The sequence below is a fragment of the Rasamsonia byssochlamydoides genome, assembly GCF_041956645.1.
Source record: "Rasamsonia byssochlamydoides strain NRRL 3658 unplaced genomic scaffold VTN77scaffold_3, whole genome shotgun sequence".
NCBI classification, from domain to species: domain Eukaryota; kingdom Fungi; phylum Ascomycota; class Eurotiomycetes; order Eurotiales; family Trichocomaceae; genus Rasamsonia; species Rasamsonia byssochlamydoides.
Window position 1 is genome coordinate 616,844 of NW_027192386.1, and position 18,677 is coordinate 635,520.

At 51.3% G+C, this 18,677-nt stretch overlaps 4 protein-coding genes across 4 annotated transcripts; 2 read left to right on the forward strand and 2 right to left on the reverse strand.

Moving 5' to 3' along the window:
• Positions 1–215: 215 nt before the first annotated feature.
• On the reverse strand, positions 216–1,797 carry VTN77DRAFT_4287 (uncharacterized protein; the record flags this gene model as incomplete). Its single annotated transcript, XM_069420329.1, has 2 exons — positions 216–1,646; positions 1,708–1,797. 2 exons carry the CDS (start codon positions 1,795–1,797, stop codon positions 216–218), a joined length of 1,521 nt encoding a protein of 506 aa, XP_069281958.1.
• A 719-nt stretch (positions 1,798–2,516) lies between these two features.
• Positions 2,517–7,353, forward strand: VTN77DRAFT_4288 (uncharacterized protein; the record flags this gene model as incomplete). Its single annotated transcript, XM_069420330.1, has 4 exons — positions 2,517–2,715; positions 2,926–5,171; positions 5,227–6,347; positions 6,420–7,353. 4 exons carry the CDS (start codon positions 2,517–2,519, stop codon positions 7,351–7,353), a joined length of 4,500 nt encoding a protein of 1,499 aa, XP_069281959.1.
• A 2,518-nt stretch (positions 7,354–9,871) lies between these two features.
• On the forward strand, positions 9,872–16,246 carry VTN77DRAFT_4289 (uncharacterized protein; the record flags this gene model as incomplete). The annotated part of the gene is made up of 1 exon (XM_069420331.1): positions 9,872–16,246. The coding sequence occupies one exon, from the start codon at positions 9,872–9,874 to the stop codon at positions 16,244–16,246; it is 6,375 nt and encodes a 2,124-aa protein (XP_069281960.1).
• A 1,462-nt stretch (positions 16,247–17,708) lies between these two features.
• VTN77DRAFT_4290 (uncharacterized protein) lies at positions 17,709–18,311 on the reverse strand (the record flags this gene model as incomplete). The annotated part of the gene is made up of 1 exon (XM_069420333.1): positions 17,709–18,311. The coding sequence occupies one exon, from the start codon at positions 18,309–18,311 to the stop codon at positions 17,709–17,711; it is 603 nt and encodes a 200-aa protein (XP_069281961.1).
• Positions 18,312–18,677: the final 366 nt, after the last annotated feature.

Genomic DNA, 18,677 nt, shown 5'->3' on the forward strand with positions numbered 1-18,677 from the left:
AGTATATAATGTCTGTCTAGTAGTCTAGTCTAGTGAGGCATGAATAAACAACAAAGCTTTTGACCAAATCGTACACTACACCAACAACACCAGGAAAGATGAAAAGAACTTTTTTTTGACTCCCCCTTTTTTTGTCTTCCGGAACAATGGAAACTTTTGGCAACAATTGGCGAGATAAAATATTAGGCTAAAAGGACGTCTCAAGAGCATTGACCTCAGTCCTCGAACTTGTAGCTGTGCTTAGACGGGCCAATGTCAATCGGTCCACCGCGGTACGAGCCACGCTTCTTCTTGTTCTTCTCCTTGGTGAATCCCTTGCCGCGGGTCACGGAGAGGTCTTTATGAGCGCGTTCGGCGTACGCGTAGGGCACGTATGCGTTTGACGGGTGGTTGTGGGGAAGCTCACTAGCCGCTGCCAGTGGCGTCTGACGGGCACCGGTATGCTGCTTCTTCTTGTTGTTCTTCTTGTTGTTCTCTTGAGCGGAAGCCGGAGGCATGGGGCTAGCATTGGATGACGAGTTGGATCTGGTTGAAGGGTCCTCTGAGTTCGCCTTGTTCTGATTCTGATTCTTCTTGGAGGTAGTGGCCTCTGCGGAGCTGTTAGAGGATGAGGAAGACGCTAGCGTGCTAGTGGAATCGGTCGAGGATTTTCTGGATTTTGCTGTTTTCTCATTTTCTTCCTCCGAAGATGAGGATGAAGACGAGGACTCATCCGAGGACTCTTCCTCGGACTCGTCGGACTCGTCGGAGTCACTGGACTCGCTGGACTCGCTGGAGTCGCTTGAGTCGCTAGAGTCGCTAGAGTCACTCGATTCACTTGATTCGCTGTCAGACGGCGGAAGCGGCGTCTTCGCAGCCAACTTTAGGGTCTTGCGATCTTCCTTGGCTTTTTTCGTCTCAGGCGAATCAGATTCAGACTCCGATTCAGATTCAGATTCAGACTCAGATTCGCTGTCGGAGTCGGAGTCAGAGTCAGAGCTAGACTCGGAGCTTGAGGACGCCGACTCTTCAGATTCTTCAGACTCTTCAGAAGATTCAGAAGCTTCCGACTCTTCCGACTCCTCTGAATCGGAATCCTCGGACGAAGAGGAAGCCGATGTCTCGCTTGTATCCTCGTCGGCAGCCAACTTCGCTTTCTTCGCTGTCGACGCTTCATCTCCGGACTCAGACTCCGCCTTCCGTTTCACACCAGCTGGTTTAGGAGCCGGAACTTTTGTGTCTTCCCCAGATTCATCATCCGCATCGCTGTCGGAACTGGAGGAAGAAGCTGACGATGGCGATTCGCTCCTGCTCTGTCTTCCCTTGGTGTGCAACTTGGGGGCATCCTCCATCTCAACATCGGAGTCGGAATCGCTCGATTCATCGGAGGAGCTGTCGCTGTCCTCGCTGCTCGATGTAACAGATTTCTTCGCAGATGCTTTGCCAGACTGAGCTTCCCAGGCCTTGTAGATGTCTAGCAAGGACGGGACATTCTCCTTTTTCGATGCCTGTGTCACCGCAGCCTTCCCAGTGTCATCTTTCTGCTCCTTCGCGAACGCCTGGCTAGTGTTGTGAAAGCCATACTCGGTCAGAAAAGCGGCAACGGAAGCAACGAGCGATCGAGGAAGAGCAGGCGTCGTAGTTGTAGACTTATTTTCCGGTTTCGCCTGGAGCGCATCACTCGTTAATTATCTTGTTACATTTAACATAGCTAGGAGGTATTGGTACCTCTTTGTTCCCAGGCTTCTTTGCTTTCTTATCCTTGCCTGAGAGTCCTTTTCCGGCGGTAGAAGCCTTGGAGGTGCTCTTCGGCGCCATACTGCTACGCGATTGGTACTATTCTCTCGATTCTCTCTCGTGAACGCCACAGAAATGCTTGTGAGTATGATTTTTGTTCCTACTGCAGCTATCAAGAAAAAAAAAAGTTGCTGGTGGAAAAAGAGCACGCGCTAAGCGACTGCAGGCGGTGAGAAATTCGCATGCATTATTGGACCGCCACAACGTGCCAGAAACGGTTTAGCGCAGTAGCCTCTCCTCACGTGGATCCTGCGGCCGTCCGCTATCCGGACGCTTTTTGTTGGCCAAGAAAGGCTGCAAGGGTCGAAATGCGACGAGGGACAACACATTGTCTCTGGAAATGATAAGATAGCAGCGTCATAGCAACCTGCTCTCATTTAGAGACCCGTCAATGGTTCTTAAAGGACGTAGTCTCATCCATCGAGAATAATTGTAATATTCCCCCGTGGCATATAGGAAGTGCACTGGCCGTCCAGTTCTCCGTAGCTAAATGTGCTCTGTCCTTCCAATGGCCTCCGCCGCTAGCGGCTGCAAGTGTACCCAGGCGCTCCATCCCCAAACGGTGGCTACTTGGAACAGATTCAGCAGTCTATTCCCTTCCAGCAGGCCTGGAAGCCTCTGAAAACCTTGTCAATCTGTATTTTCGCGTGGTCCGAATTATCAGCATCAGCTTGCGAGATCTGTTCATGCCCAGTGGGGCCTCGAGACCTGAATGAACCGCATCCCCTACAATCGCGATAATGAGCAGCCGTGAGCCTCCTCGAGGGTTTCCATCCAAGGAGCCTCCGCCTTCTAGGGGACGACGACCGGGTGAAGAGACTCGCAATGATGCTGGGGTGGGTCCCGGGGATGGTACGATGTCGAGAGCGCAAATCTTCCAGGATGAGAAGCGGAGGATCATCCAAAGCTGCTTCTCGAAGAAGGATAGTGATGGTGCTTGTACGTTTACCTGTCCACTACATAGCTCTTGAGAGTACCCTTTCTGGAAGCTTTTGTGAGGGGATCTTCGCATTCAAGGAGACCCCTTGGCCCAAGTCGCAGATTCAGCGCGCGACTTCTGCCTCGATCAGGGCCTACCAAAGCTCCCTTTTAATCCTGGATTTTGATATTGATATGGCTTTACTAACAAGCTTCCTTTCGTCAATGCAGTATCCGAGTCTTACATCACGCATATCCGCATCACAGAAGATGCTGCATATCCATCGACACCACCTCCGCCTAATTCTCCGCCCGAAAACAAGAAGCCGCGGTTGATCATCGTTGCTCTGAGGAAGTCTGGCCGAGTACGTATGCACAAAGCTCGCGAGAACAATGATGGGTCATTCTCGATTGGGAAAACTTGGATGTTGGATGACTTGGTCTCTATACAATCGTACACCGACCTGCCGGCTACGACGCCGCAGGAGCAGCAGCAGAAGCAGTGGGCTTCGAATGTGGGCTTCGTGGTCACGATAGGAAAGCCCTACTATTGGCAAGCGGCAAACTACAAAGAGAGGGATTTCTTCATTGCGAGTCTGGTGAAAATCTATAAAAAATACACGGGAGGCAGGGTCCCGAAATTGATCGGCTTCGATGAACGCCAACGGCAGACGCTTCTCGGTGATGCCAGCCAGGATCCATCGGCCTCCGTGAATTCCCAGGGATCACAGGTCAACCAACAGAGCTCGCAGTATTCGAATCGTGCTCCCAGTCGCGACGGAAGAAATGATCCGAGACAGCAACAATCAGAAGAACAATTCCTAAAAAACCAACGGAGTCGAGATCAAGTATCCAGACCCTCTACCGCTCAATCTCCGGCAAGACCTGGGCTTCAGATACCAAACGCATTGAATGGACGTTTGGAGAGCGACAGAGTCGCTGGCTCTCCCAAGTCTCCATTGGATTCAAAAGTGGACTTTCCTAGCCGCCCAGCCGTGGAGTCGTCCCCTGAGTCAATCAGAACTAAATCCAGAGGCGTGGAAGACAGGACAACTGGGAGACCTCCACCGTCGCGTGACGGGAAAGAAACATCTGAATTCAAGCCTTTTAAAGGGTTGGATGTCAATAAAGAACCTTTGCGACCTTCTACAGCTAGCTCCGTCGCTTCAAACCACGGGCCTTCTGACAGTTCGGGACAGAAGACATTGTTAACCGAGAGCAATGACACGCTATCCAAACCTTCCAGCAAACACGACGGTGGTGTAGGGAGTGTGCCACCGTCTAGAGGCAATGACCGACCCAACCAATTGCCACGAAATCTCGAGGTCAACATACCAGCCTCTCTTCGGCCGGGTTCTTCTGGAAGCATGAGTCCGAGACCTCCTCCATCACCGACAAAACCATCCCCAGAAGCGGAGCCGACGGGATTTCCCCCAGAGCCGACGAGACCTCCCCCAGAGCCGACAAGACCTCCTCCAGAGCCGACAAGGCCTCCTCCAGAGCCGACGGCTGCTTCCTCGAAAACGACAGAGTCACCGATGGTCTCGCTCAAGAGCATAGTTAGTGCACCGCTTGATGAACCTGATGAACCCGACGAACCTGCTAAACCTACTGAACCTGCTAAACCTGCTGAACCTGCTGAATCTGCCAAACCTGCCGAACAACCCGCGACCTCGCCACCTGTTAGTCCGCCAGAGAAACCTGCAACAGAACCTCCCGAAGAGAAGGAAGAGGTTCATCGTCCTGGTCTGGGGCCCATGGTCAAGAAAAAGTCTGCAAAAGATCTCGCGGGTGCTCTCCGCAGAGCGGCCAACGCGTATAATGCTTTCAGACCAAGACCAGGCGGTGCTGGGGAGAGGCTTATGGCGAAACAGAAGGCCCAGTCTAATGAACCAGATGGCATTACGAGCGTTGTTCCTGCTCCTTCGCTCCGTGCACTGAGCAGCGAATCCACAAAAACACCTACTGGTACATCGACAACAAGCCAAGCCACTACGTCTTCCGGACAAGAGCCTCCCAAAGTCGAGATTACGCGAGCTGCTACCGATGAGGCTGCTCAGTCAACCGCTGCGGACGAGACGAAGGAAGCTCCCTCCACCGTAGAAGAAACCACGGAGCAGAGGTCGAGATCGAGATCACCTTCCCAGGAACGACGTCGTAAGCGCCGTGAAGATAATGTGGCAAAGTATTGCCAGGCCCTGGGCATCGATCCTAGCGTCCTTGAAGGGCGTGTCACCCACTTTGACAACATTCTCACGGATTTGGGTTGGAACGGTCGGCTGAGTGACGATAAGAAGATCGAAGATCTCGAGGCCGATATCCGGCGAGAGATTGGCAGAGTACAGGCTACTAGCTGGCTGGGGAATATTGAGCATCAAGAAGGGAAGATCGACCAGCTGGCAAGACTGATCGATAAAACAATTGAAGAATGCGACGAACTGGATGGTCTCCTGACTCTGTATTCACATGAATTAAGTGTAAGTGCTTGTTGCAAGAATCAATCTTTTTCTGCATCAACTGACATAATTGAAGACGCTTCACGACGATGTCGCCTATATCGAAGCGCAGTCTCAGGGTCTGCAGGTGCAGACCGCCAATCAGAAGCTGCTTCAAAACGAACTGCAGAATCTTCTCAAAACCTTGTCGATCTCTTCAGACGACCTGCGGCCGCTGAAAGAAGCTTCATTAAGCAATCCGGATGGTATCAAAGAAACAGAGACAGTTCTGTCAATGTTGTATAAGGCCATGTTGATGATCGATTCGGACATCCGTCAAAATAAGAAGCGCATGGCCGATGGTGCCGGTGATCACAGCAGCGTTGGCGTTTACGCTGATACAGAGGTGGGCCAAATGCGTGCTATCAGAGAGAAGAAGGAAGAGTACCGTGTCGAAGCCGGGCTCTTCTTGCAACGGCTTAAGCAGTTCATGTCTGTTGCCTTCAGGGTGGCAGAGCAGAAAAGAGTTAGCGCTGCGGCGAATTCCAGCAGCAAAGATCCTCTGAAACTGGATAGCACAGCCCGTAACTTCGCTCGTCAAGAGTTATGGATGTACAACGCCCTGATGCTCTTCGCTCGCGAGGTCAGCTCCACGGAGTGGACCGCAATCATCAGTCTGTACGAACAAGAGACTAAAGGTCCGTACCAAAGTGAATTTCGGGACCATTTCAGTGCCTGGCAAAAGGCCGCGAAAAAAGCAACGGGCGATGCACATGAACTGCTTTTTACAAGTCCTGAAAAGGAAAAAGAAAGCGACGGTATTACGACTGCGGCTCGTAGGTTGACTGTGAGAAGAGGCAAGACTGTCCGCACCGGGGGTTTGCGGTTGTCCGTTAGTGAGAAACAGTCTTCCGGGAAGTTGGAGCCATTCGAGGTGTTCGGTGGTGCTCTACAGGAGACACTCAAGATGATTTCTGAAGAGCAGAACTTCGCGGTCCAATTTTTCCACCTAACTTCCCTCGCAAATACCGAGTTTCCCGATGTCGTTGCCGCCAGCAACCCCGAAGACCGAAGGCGTCCAGATTTGAGTGTGAAGCACTCGCACGATCCTGATCGTGACTTGGCCAAGAAAGTCGAACAGATGATGGACGGTATCTATTCCTTCTGGCAAAATGACATGCAAAACCTTGTAGATTGGGTCATCAAGACCGAGCCACTGTAAGTATAGACTCTTCTTTTCGGAGTCAATTGTTCTCGCCTTGCTCTTTCAGGGCTGACTTTTCTTTGCAGACAAGGGGTCGGAGTGCTGGCTGCTCTGGAAAGGGCCATCTCCGAGTTTGAGGAAACGAACCAAGACTTCATTGTCCATTCCCTGCAGAAATTACATTCTCGTCTGAACGGGCTTTTCAACCGATTCGTCGAAGAACAGATCCGAGGAATTGAGGAAACCAAAGTCAAGGTGAACAAGAGAAGAGGAGTCATTTCCTTCATGAGGATTTTCCCGAACTTCTCGGCCGCCATCGAGAACATGTTGGCCCAACAACCATCACAAGAATTCTCTGAGATCCGGACAAGTGTCAACGAAGCTTATAACAAGATCAATCGCGCCATGTGGGAGAGTCTGAAGTTTATTGCCAAAGAAGCGCCGGGTCAACAACCGGGTGCGACTAGCGGGGCCACCGATCCGGAAGATAAGGAGGTGCTCAACTATCACATTCTTCTCATTGAGAACATGAACCACTACATCGAAGAAGTTGATGTCCGTGGCCTTCCTGTTCTGGAGAGATGGCGCGATCGAGCGATCCAAGATTACCACGAACATATGAGGCTGTACATGGATGCCGTGATCCGTCGTCCGCTGGGGAAACTGCTCGATTTTATCGAGTCGGCGGAGTCTCTGCTCGGAACTGCCAGCAACCCTCCCGACATTGCCGCTCGCGCCAGCCACTCCAGGAGTGTGGCGAAGAAGCTGCTCGCATCCTATGACTCGAAAGAAGTGCGTCGTGGCGCTGAAATGCTGAGGAAACGGGTGGAGAAGCATTTTGGAGATGCGGACGATCCTGGGCTGAGTCAGAGTCTGGTGGCCAAGGTATTTAAGGAGTGTGAAACTCGATATGCCGAGACCTACGACCGCATCAAGAGAATCATCGACTCTGTCTATGACGGCCAGGTCGAATTGGAGTGGAGCAAGGAGGAGGCCATCGCAATGTTCCGAAGAGGCTAGTAGCCTGCTTTGGCAGATGTATATTGTCTTGCGTTTTCCTTTTCCTGTTGCGACTTGCGACATTGTCTTCGCTTTTTCCTTTGCTTCTATGTGGGACAGTTGAAGACGGAACCACCTCTGGCACATGTTGATCAGGGTTCTTCAAGGGGTCCAACTGGGCGCATTGGGTTATCTTCTTGGGTACTCTTTTTCGTTTTCTTTTTGTTCTTCTCTTCTTCTTTCTAAGCAGGATTGCCTGCTTATATTCTTTTTTATTTTATACGTGATCAATGTTATGGTATGCATCTATCAACGTCTCATCTCTATGTTAGGTGTTTATGAACTGCTTCTGTTTCTGTTGATTGCAGGATGTGTAGGTAGAGAATGATGAGATATGTACTGTACTAACACGTCGACACGATCTCACTATACAGGAGGATCGATAGGTAATCCATTTGCATGTTCAATCTTGACGATCGGTATACTAGTACTGATCTGTCATGACTCGTCGAGCATGATTAATCACATTCACACGTGACCCTATAGAAGGAGACTGAACAGCTGTACCCTGTTGATCAACTAAAGTCTGGCCCTATGTCTATCCACCGAGCGGGTCTCGCGGCAGGAGATCTCGAGATCTGACCTCAAGAGTCAAAACTGCTAGCGCTGAGTGGGTGATCTCGCAAACCAAGCTCATAGCCTCATATAGCCCGTAATGGCGTGTGAACGGCTTTGATAACTAGTCTCTGGCAACTTGGCAAGTGGTCACAGACACACAGTCCCTCATATAGATAGCAATGCTTCGCTACATAACAAATAATATGAAGGGATAAATTAAATTAATTTAATCGTACTAAGAACACTTACTAAGTAGGTACTTTCCGGTCCTTTTTAGTTCGTTCGAGCAATTTGGAATTATGATGCTGATGCGTCCAAGATTAATTCCATTTCCGTCCAGGGTCACTGCCTGTCTAGTGTCAACTTACCTAATCACGTCCGGGTCAAGTTGGGGTTTCCATAATTGGCTAGTTTCCCTACCAAATGGGAAATGATCTGCAAACTGGCTTGCGCACAAATTTATTTGCTATCCTCGTCAGTGGTCAATTGGGTGAAGTTTGAACTTTTTGAACAGGCCCAACTACGGAGTAATACTGCTACTGCTGCTAACCATTAGGTGCTGGTTCCGTTCCAAGACGCCTTTCGAAGCCAAATTCGTCCACCAATGACTGGGCTTCCACCCTTTTGAAGTTTACTCCGTACTTCCTCCCGTTCTCAGGGGCAGCGGGCGGCCCGTGCTCGTGCAACGTTCTGGGATGAGTAAGACTGCTTTTCGACTTGCATCAGTCAGATATCATCAAATAACAGTAAAAAACGTAGGGGATTTCTTAGTGCTTATATTGTTGTTTCTGTGGATGTAGGTGAAGAGATTATTAATACTGATCTCGTTGATTTGACCTGTAGACAATCAATCCCCTATTATTGTGTCCATATTCTACGTAGAAACGTGGCAGTTATTTAGGGACTTGACTGATAGTTCCTGTGAATTCGATTGAGCTGGTAGATATGTGTAATTGAGCATGACTGGAGATTAGTACGCAAGAAACGATAAGACTTCAGGTTGGACCGTTTTCGTGGTTGTGATTCCAAGAGAATAGCAATCTTCGTTGTGTCTCTGGACGATAATTAATAAAATACTCTGATACTCTGTACCACCTCAGACTGGGAGGTCGGAACCTTGTATGAGCAGCAGCAGCACCTTGTCTGGAAACTCGGAAACTAGAAACAGGAAACTACAGGGCCAGAACCAAGGTTGGGTAAGAACTCAATTAGCCTAGCCAAGCAGCGCCCGTGCCCGTGCCACTGCCGACTGCCCACCTCCAGGCATGGAAGGCAGTCTGCATTATTAGTCAACTAGAGTCGCTCCCACTCTGTCTCCAAACGTCCGTCTTTTCTTCTCGATCGTCCTTGTCGCATGTGATCTATATGTGCCACTTTGCAGACGTGATCGCCCGCCAGAGGAAGGCTCCCCTGCTGCCTGGAGAATTGTGCTTCCAGGTAGGTCTCCCATCATCCCCTGGACCACTATAGTTCAGTCCTTAGGGGCTACCCTACCCTGTACCACCTGCCGCATGATCTCGTGCCACAAGGTTGTTCGGTGATACCGTCCCCTGCCTGGAACCCTGCCGGGCAGGAACCACGGTTTGTTTTTTATTTTCTCTATTTTTTCTTTTGGTGCACAGTCCATAGATTTCCTTTCGAAAGACTTAAGCTTCTAGTTGCTAACTTTACCTCTCTTTGGGGACCGCATCTAGGAGCCCTGCATGCTCGTCCATAATCTGTCCTAGAAAGAAACGGTACATTCCATTCCTTGGAGGGGAATCGCACGCGCAATCCAGTCCCGCACCCGCTTCGTTTTCTCTGCATGTCGCGCAATTAACAGAAAAATCCACGACTGTGACAGCCTTTCCGACAAGCTTCGCCCTCGCTAGGTCTTCGGGTCCGGTGCGCGCAACGGCCGACATACACAGGAGGCGCAGACATGCCCTGGCGGCCTCTGCCTCGCATTGCCTTCGCGGTCGCCATATACCCATTCCAGCCCGAGTCCCCCGCGGATCTACCCCTCGAGCTTGGCGATGAATTGTACATAATCGAACAGGGAGGGGCTAATGGCGAGTGGTATCGAGGCTACCTGGTAGCTCCGCCTTCACTCCTTGCGGGACTCACCAGCGTGAAAGGTCAGACCCTAGAGGCCCGGGTCTTCTCCGGCATCTTCCCTAAGAATTGCGTCGAGATTCGAGAATTCCTGGGTGACTCGGAGAGTCGCAAGGCTTTGGAGAATGGGGACCGGTCGAGCAGCGCCCTGGCGAATGGTATTAACGGATATTTGAGGGAACCCAATGCGTCGGAAGACAACGAGGGCGGCGATCGTCAGAGCTTCTTGTCCTTCCTGGGAGGTGATGATGCTGCGCGCCGACGTTCGGTCGCCACGTTCTGGTCGGGTTCGATGCCCCTGACCCCCCTATCGGTTTCCGCGCGGGATCCAAATGCGCCCAAACCCGCCGCTCCGGTCCCCATGCTCAAAATTGGGGATGAGACACCCACCTCGTACGATGAGCCCTTGATCGACGAGATTGCTTCCTGCTTGCGAGAGTGGCATTCAACCAACCTTCACGAGCTGTTGCTCACCCGTCAATATGGCGTTCTGGAGAACATGTCTAATATCGTGCAGGAGCTGGATCTCGCCAGGAGAGAGCTCCTTCACGACGTGCTTACGGGACAGGAGAAAGATGCGCTGCGGAAGGAGACCGTTTGGAAGCTAGTCCGAGGGAACAAGATGCTAACGGGCGAGGTCATCGTGAGGGATCCGAGGCAACGGGGCCGCTTGCTCACAGGCGACGATTCAGCCATTGAATTGACCAAGCTCCAATCGGAGATGAGCATGCTGGAAAGTGACCCAACGCCGCAGGGAGACTCGGTTGCGCTTCATCATCTTCTACTTGAGGTCAAAGCGGTATCAGGAACGAATTCGGGCCCGGTAACACTTGCCCTCTATCTGTCTTCAAAACTGGACAATGGTGACCTGAAGCCTCTGTCGGAAACGTACCTCTTAGATGTTCCATCTCCGGAAAGCTTCTCAACCTTGGCGCACAGCAGCAAATTGAAGACCTTGTTTACGGAACTGTGTGCGGCCGATATTGGTGAAAGTACTGGAGGGAATGCACAGCTCTACCTTGTCGTCATGGTTCAGTCGGCCGAATCGCCTCGTCCGTCATTGCCGTCCATGCCTCGGTCTTCCAGCTCACGCGATGGTACATCAGCCAACCGCAGCAATAGTGTTAAAGGCGGCGACAAAAAGAGTCGACGCAGCGTGATGTGGAGTCCCAAGCCCAAAACTCCGGGGCATTCTGAGCCTGGAAAGGAAAATACAAAGAACCGACCGCAGACAAGCGACTCTACCAGCAGCAAAGGCGCCAAGGACAGTTCCTCGGCTAAGGAAGCTAGTGTCATTCGTACAATTGGTGTGGGTGTCCTCGATGTCGCCCCAATCCTGAGGCAGGACAAGGATTCTGAGCAGGTCATCAATATCTGGTCCCCGATCGGCGAGGACGATGAAGAGGATAACCACAACGAGGGATTCGACGAACTCATCCGGTCGCTTCTTCCCAGTCCTACGGGCCGCTATGCGAGGTCGTATCGTGCATCGCGACTTCACGTCCACCTGTATCCTTTTATCTGCTCGGATGCTGATGTCCTCGTGAAAAACAATCCGACCCTGATGCACAACGTAACTCAAACACGGAGGATGGGGTTTCCTGCCGCTCCCGCGAAGCCAAGATCCGACATCTATCTTACCATCTCACGGGCTATTTTCCCACAAGATGCCGTTCTGTCTCATCCTCATGCTGGTCAGGTGCCTGTTCCGATCACTGCCGGGTTCCGCAACCTCCAATTGACCCTGGAAGTGCGGGACGCAAGTGGAGCTCGTATAGAGCGCTGCATTTTCGCCTCTTCTAACAGCTCTGGACATACTGCTTGGCGAACTACGGTCACAGAGAGAGGTTCATCCTGGGACCAGACGATCCGGTTGAAAATCCCCACCGACAAGGTGCGGACTGCCCATGTTATCATGAGCATTGCGGATGCTCCTGAGTTCCCATTTGCTTTATGTTGGCTGCCACTCTGGGACCACCTAGGACAAGCATTTTTGCGGGATGGCCGTCATTCCTTGCTTCTACATGCTTATGACAAAGTGACATCGAGCGTTGATGAGAATGGTAGAGGCGCCTATCTGACTCTGCCATGGAGTGCCCTGGGAAGGAACGCGTCCGCAAAGGACGAGGCCATCATTGGACCTTTATCCATTGTACAAGTCGAAACCAATCTATGCAGTACGGAACTCTCTCAAGACCAGGTCATATTAGGCCTCATCAACTGGAGAGAGAAGACTGGAAACGAGGTCCTTGAGCTGCTCAGACGGGTTCTTTTCGTGTCAGAAATCGAGATTGTCAAGCAGCTTCGGGATGTCTTTGACGCGCTTTTTGGTATTCTAGTTGAGAATGCCGGCAGCGAGGAGTATGAAGACTTGATTTTCAACCTTCTGGTGACGGTTCTCGGTATTGTCCATGACCGACGGTTCAACCTCGGACCGCTTGTCGATCATTATACGGAGAACCAGTTCAATTTCCCTTTTGCCACGCCTTGCCTGATACGAAGCTACTTACGCCTTTTGCAACCTAGCACTGATTCCCCGCAACAGTCGCGGAACCTCCGTGCTGCTATCAAAGTCGGACGGCATCTGCTTAAGTTCATCATCAGTGCCCGGGAGCAACAGAAGGCCAAGGAAGAGGGTATAGGGATCACAGAGGTCCAGTCCACCTTCAACAGAGATCTTCATTCCATATTCACATCCCTGGAAAGCCTGATGCGACATCCTTCTCCGGTCCTGGTCGGCAGCAAGACTCTTGTGGTTCAGCATTTCCATACCTGGCTTCCGGAGCTCACAGATGTGCTGAGCAAGGATGAAATTATCATGATTGCTCTGAGCTTCATGGACTCCTGCAAAGATGTCAAGGGCATGCTGATCCTCTACAAATTGGTGCTGATCCAGAACTACACCCGTCTCTCGATATTCTCCTCCGGTGCGGAACGACAAACCCTTATTTCCAGCTGCATCGGTTGGCTAGACCCATACTGGGGTTCTACAAATGACGTTTCGGACCAGTATCGTGATCAAGTTCGCCTGTGTTCCTCTATCGTGGCCGAGCTGTTGAAGCAGCCGGACCCACAGCTGTACGCATTCATGCCCAAGATTACAGCCTCTTATTGCGCGGTCGTGTTGGACGGTGTTGAAGAGACGAGCTATCTTTCTATGCTCTACAGCAAGTCGTTTCCATTCCACGTGAAGGCCTCTAATAGGAAACAGAAATTCGACGAGGCGCTTGTGGAGCTCGCTGGACTGATGGCTGCTATCTCGAAGATACCGAACCCTAAACTACCATCGCTCAAGCAAGATAACTTAGCAATATTCCTCACTAATACCCTTGAAGCTCACAAATCAATCATTAGCTGCGAAGCCTATCCGGCAGACTGGCTCAGTGTTCATATTTATCACCATCGAGCGACAGTGAAGAGTCTCGAATATCTGTCTTCGATCTTGATTGAATCTTTCCTGCCAGCACCCGATGATGCGGATACCTTTGACACGAAGCTGTGGGAACTTTTCTTCACGACGCTCCTCAAGGTCGTATCAAGCGACGCGCTCGCTCTGGAGACATTCCCCGAGCAGAAGCGCCGGGCGGTCTGGAAAATCGGCGGCGATGTCCGCGAGCAGGGCGCTGCTCTGTTGCGACACACCTGGGAAGCCATCGGCTGGGAGACGACTGAGGAGGAGAGAGCCCGCTACGGGCTGAAAAAGCTCGGCGGCTATCAAGTGCAATATGTACCCAGCCTTGTGCCTGCGATTATCGAGTTGTGTCTCAGTGTCCACGAGGGTTTGCGACGCGTTGCGGTCGAGGTTTTGCAGACCATGATTATCAGCGAATGGGATCTGAACCAAGATCTGTCTATCATCGAGACGGAAATTATCTCCAGTCTGGACGTCCTCTTCCAGACAAAGCGCTTGAATGAGAGCATCACTCAGAAGCTGTTTATCGGAGAGCTGCTTGAACTTTTTGAGCCCATTGCCGAGTCAGATGATGGGCTATCTGCTTCCGTCAAGGAACTCATCGCGACTATTGATGAATTGTTGGAGCTTCTTGTGGCATGCAGTAGCGGCGGATTCACGGACAGTATACACACATTGAGACTGATGGAGTTTATGAAGGACATGGGTAGAGAAGACATTTTCATCCGATATGTCCATGAACTCGCTCAGATGCAGGCCGCTGAACGCAACTATGTAGAAGCGGGTCTTGCTCTCCAGTTTCACGCCGATCTTTATGACTGGGACGTGACGAAGCTGGTTCCTGCACTATCCAATCCTGCCTTCCCTGAACAGACTGCGTTCGAGAGGAAAGAAGCTCTGTATTTCGAGATCATCCAGCATTTCGAGGACGGCAAGGCCTGGGCTCATGCTCTTGCATGTTACAAGGAACTTGCTGATCAGTACGAACATACGATCATTGATTTCTCGAAACTGTCGAGAGCCCAGAGCTCGATGGCTAAGATATACGAGTCGATCGCCAAGGAGCACAAGCAGTTCCCACGCTACTTCCATGTCTCTTACAAAGGTCTTGGTTTCCCACCTACGCTTCGAGACAAGGAATTCATCTTCGAGGCGCCACCGACAGAGCGCATGTCGACTTTCATAGATCGTATGCAAAGGCAGCATCCTGCAGCGCAGATTATTTCTTCCTCGGAGATCGACGACCTGGAAGGCCAGTTCCTGCAGATCACGGCCGTCAGCCCTCATAGAGATATGGGACACCCCGTGTATCAGCGGTCCAAGGTCCCTCACTCAGTGCGGGAACATCTCCTTCTCTCCACGCCGACGCAATTCTCTTTCACCTCGAAGCGTAATACTAGGGGAACCGACGTTAAGGAACAATGGGTCGAGAAGACCGTGTTTACCACTGCTGAGCCCTTCCCGAACATCCTTCGTCGAAGTGAGATTGTTGCTACTGAAGTGGTCGTCTTGACGCCCTTGCAAACAGCAATTGAGCGGACTTGGCGAAAGACGCAGGAATTGGTGCTGCTGGAGCAACGGGTTCGTGCAGGTGAAGATTCCAGCCTGACGGGTCTATCGGAGGCTTTGACTCACCTGCTTGTGCTCGAATCGGCGCAGTCCAGCTGCGTGGCCCCCTATCGCCAATTTCTGTCGCAAGAGCCCAAAGAAGAGCAGCCTGAAGAGGAAGAAGAGGAAGAAGCAGAGCCGAAGCCGATTGATCCTCTGGAGAACGCCCTTGCGGTGGCTCTGATTGATCATGCGCTGGCGATCAAGCACTGTTTGGCGTTATATTCTCGACCCGCCCATCAAGCGACGCAAGCCGAGTTCGTGAAGCGCTTTGAAGATGCTTTTGGCCCAGAACTTGCGTCACTCTCAGCTCTTCCCCAGACGCAGCAATCTGTCCAGGACTCACTTCGACAGGTTGGTGGCCGATCTCCGCCCGTCGCCAACGGCGTCCATCGTCGAGAATCCAGTCGAGCAGCACGGTCTACCAGCCCGGAACAGGAACTCATCCGCGCGTCTCGCTCTGAACATAATCGTAAGCACACGTCCGGTAAACCCTCCATCGGTCATCGTATTAGTATCGCCAATCCTTTTAAGCGTGCCAACCATGCTGCAACTGGTTCCACTGCAACTGCGACTAATGTCCAAGGATCGGCTGACATGAAACATCAGTCTGAAGTGAAGGCCAAGCGGAAGTCTATGGATCAGCACAGCATCTTAAGTCGACGGGTTGAAACCGGTCACGAGGACGACGATGCTGCGACCATCCACTCCCGCACCACCAACCGGTCGCGAGGAGGCAGGAGCGAAAAACGACGAAGCTGGTCCGCCGGAGAGTCCAAGTTGCAGAGACACAAGTCGTCGGCATCGAACCATTCTCGAGCCCGAAGCACGACAGTGAAGTCCCAGGACGAGGCTGGTCGCTCTCACGCTGTGAATCATGAGCTTGAGTCGAAGAAGAGCATGTATTCGATGGCCGGCTCTGACTTGAGTGCCGGTAGAAGTGCGTTACCTCCAGCGTCATACTCTGACCGACCTAAGACGGCGGGGAGTGCAGCGAAAGACGGAGCGCCCAGCGTGACGGGGTCGGCGATAAGTAACAGCGACAACCATGTTTCAAATGGTGTCAAAGACTCCGTCAAGAGACGGTTCAGTTTGTTGAAACTGGGGAAGAAAGCAAGCCGGCTCAACGTGAAAGATGGCGGTAGTGGGCCTGCAATTGCAGAGACCTTGCATGAAGAATAAACATTGACATCCTTTTTTCGTCTTCTATTTTTAACTACATACCTTTCCTATTTCTTTCGGTTTATGTGTGATATACGGTTATTTTGGTTGATACCAGTCCCCAGTCTTGTCGGGGTCACGGCGAGATACGGACGGATACTTTGCTGTTTTTCGTCTATTTCTCGATATCCTTTTTCCTTCTTCTTTTCTCGCTGGCAGATCCTTCTCATCGTTTCCTACTGTACATCGTCATGTCCATGTCTCATTTTCTTTGTTTCCGTTTTCTTTCCCTGAATATGTTTTCCTAGTAGATTTTTTTCTTTTTCTTCTTTTTTTCAGCGTCCATTTGATTTGGACATGTGGATACCTTTATTGATTGATTGATTGATACCTTTATTATTATACCTTTATCTTGTCTCCCTCGCCAGCTCGTCTCATAATTTTCTTCTTCTCTTTTTTCCCCCCTTCTCCGATACCGCTACTCCTGTATACTTCTGTCTAATTCTGAAAGAAGTGTCTGTCCATGTCCATCTCACTCCCTTTCTTTTCTTTTCCTTTTTTTTCTTTATTTCTTTCGGCTTCTTGTTTTTCTAGAATTTTTTTTTGTTGTTGATTTGATTTGGGATAATTATCACCCCAAGAAGGGTAGGTGGAAGTTTCTATCTATCTATCTAAAGTAAACAATAAATAGGGTGAATGGAATGGATTGGATTGATTCACTACTGTGGTGCCATCGTATCATTTCCTTGATTTAGTTAGGCCTTATTAGTTTAGGTTCAGTCTTCGACGACGACAACGACGACTGGAGGACAAAATAAGAAGCAATTCATAAATAATGTTTTCATTCCAATACAGAAAAGGTTCACTGTGTATGAATTTATTTTTTTATTCAGATAGAACAAACCCATCTATCTATCTCATCGAAAGGAGAAACCTTCCCTCTCTAGTGCCAGCTCTAAAATTTTTAATGGTCTAGCAGACAGATAGAGTTCACTACCTGCCACATAGGTAGTATTTTTTTTTCATCAAACTCCCTTTTTCGTATGCATGCAAAACAAACTCTTGTGATATCATATCCGAAAATCATCGCTTATCAGGACTCTACATGTACTCCTGTGCCTGTGAAGAAAGAAGCCCATCCTGCACTGCAGCACAGCTGGTTATCGATCGTGCTGTTCGTCGTTCGTCGTTCGTCGTTCATAATTCAATGCAATGTGGAAGGTATGTACTGTACAGTACATACATATCCAGTGTGTCAAGGAGGGACGACAAGCTCGAGGATAGTGGTACTCGTCAACCTGCCCAGGATTATCGTCCAGAATCAGTTGTCGCCGAAAAGATACCTCGTAGGGTTGTCGTGCAAGCCATGCCGTACCATACCATACCATGCTATGTTATGCTATGCTATGCTATGCCGTCTACCCGGCTAGCAGCAAGTAGGACACTGAGCTACTGAATAGGTAATTATCAACACAACAGCTGTTCAAGAGAGAGCCACACTGTCGACTTCCGCCGCTTTCGTCGTCCCCGTCGCAGGCGGCAGATCGATATCCACGACCCAGGGCGCATTCGTCGGCGCATAATTGACAGTGACAACGCTGGCGTTGACGAACAGCGTCTCCTCGCCATAGCGCAGCGGGTGCTTGCTATCGCTGCAGGCGTTGTAGTAGCACGACCGGTTCTCGAGGACCGTCTCGGGATCCTGGAGGATGCGCTCTGTCGTGTTGGTCGTCCAGTCCCTGCGGACGGCGCCGTAGCCCTCGTGGATGTGTCCGAAGACGTGCAGGCGGGGGCGCGCCCGCACGCACGCCTTGAGTAGGTTCTCACATCCTACGCTCTCGCCAGAGTAGTACACCTGGTCAAGGATGCCGTAGGGCGGGCCGTGCGTCAACAGGATGTCCACGTCTGGATATGACGGCACCGGCTTGGGCGCCTGGAACAGCGACACTGGCGGAGAAGGATTGAACCGGTCGACGAAGCGCTCGTACGCGAATGCCCACTGGCAGAACTCAGGCTGGTAGGGAGACGCATACAGCGTGAACTGCGCACCGTTGGAGAGGGTGAAAGTCTGGACCCCTTCGTCCATGTAGACGATGCCCGCCCGCCGCGCCTCCTCCCCGACCCAGAGATCACGAATCTCCGCCGGATCTTCGAGCGGGTTCGGCGGTCGATGCCTCGTCCGCCCCATGCGCGCGTAGTACTCTGCGTCGAGGGTGATATCGTGGTTGCCCGCAACGACGATCTTGAGCTCCGCGTCCGCCTCCCGCAGCATGGCCACCATCGCCTCATGCTCGATCTTGCGCCCCACCTTGGTGATGTCGCCCGCGTGCAGGAGCACGTCCGCTTTGGGCAGTGGGTAGCGGTACGGGTTGGATGTGTCGGTGGGCGGGTTGGGCGGGCACGTGTGCGTGTCGGAGATCATGCAGATCCGGGTTTTGATCCCTTTCTGTGT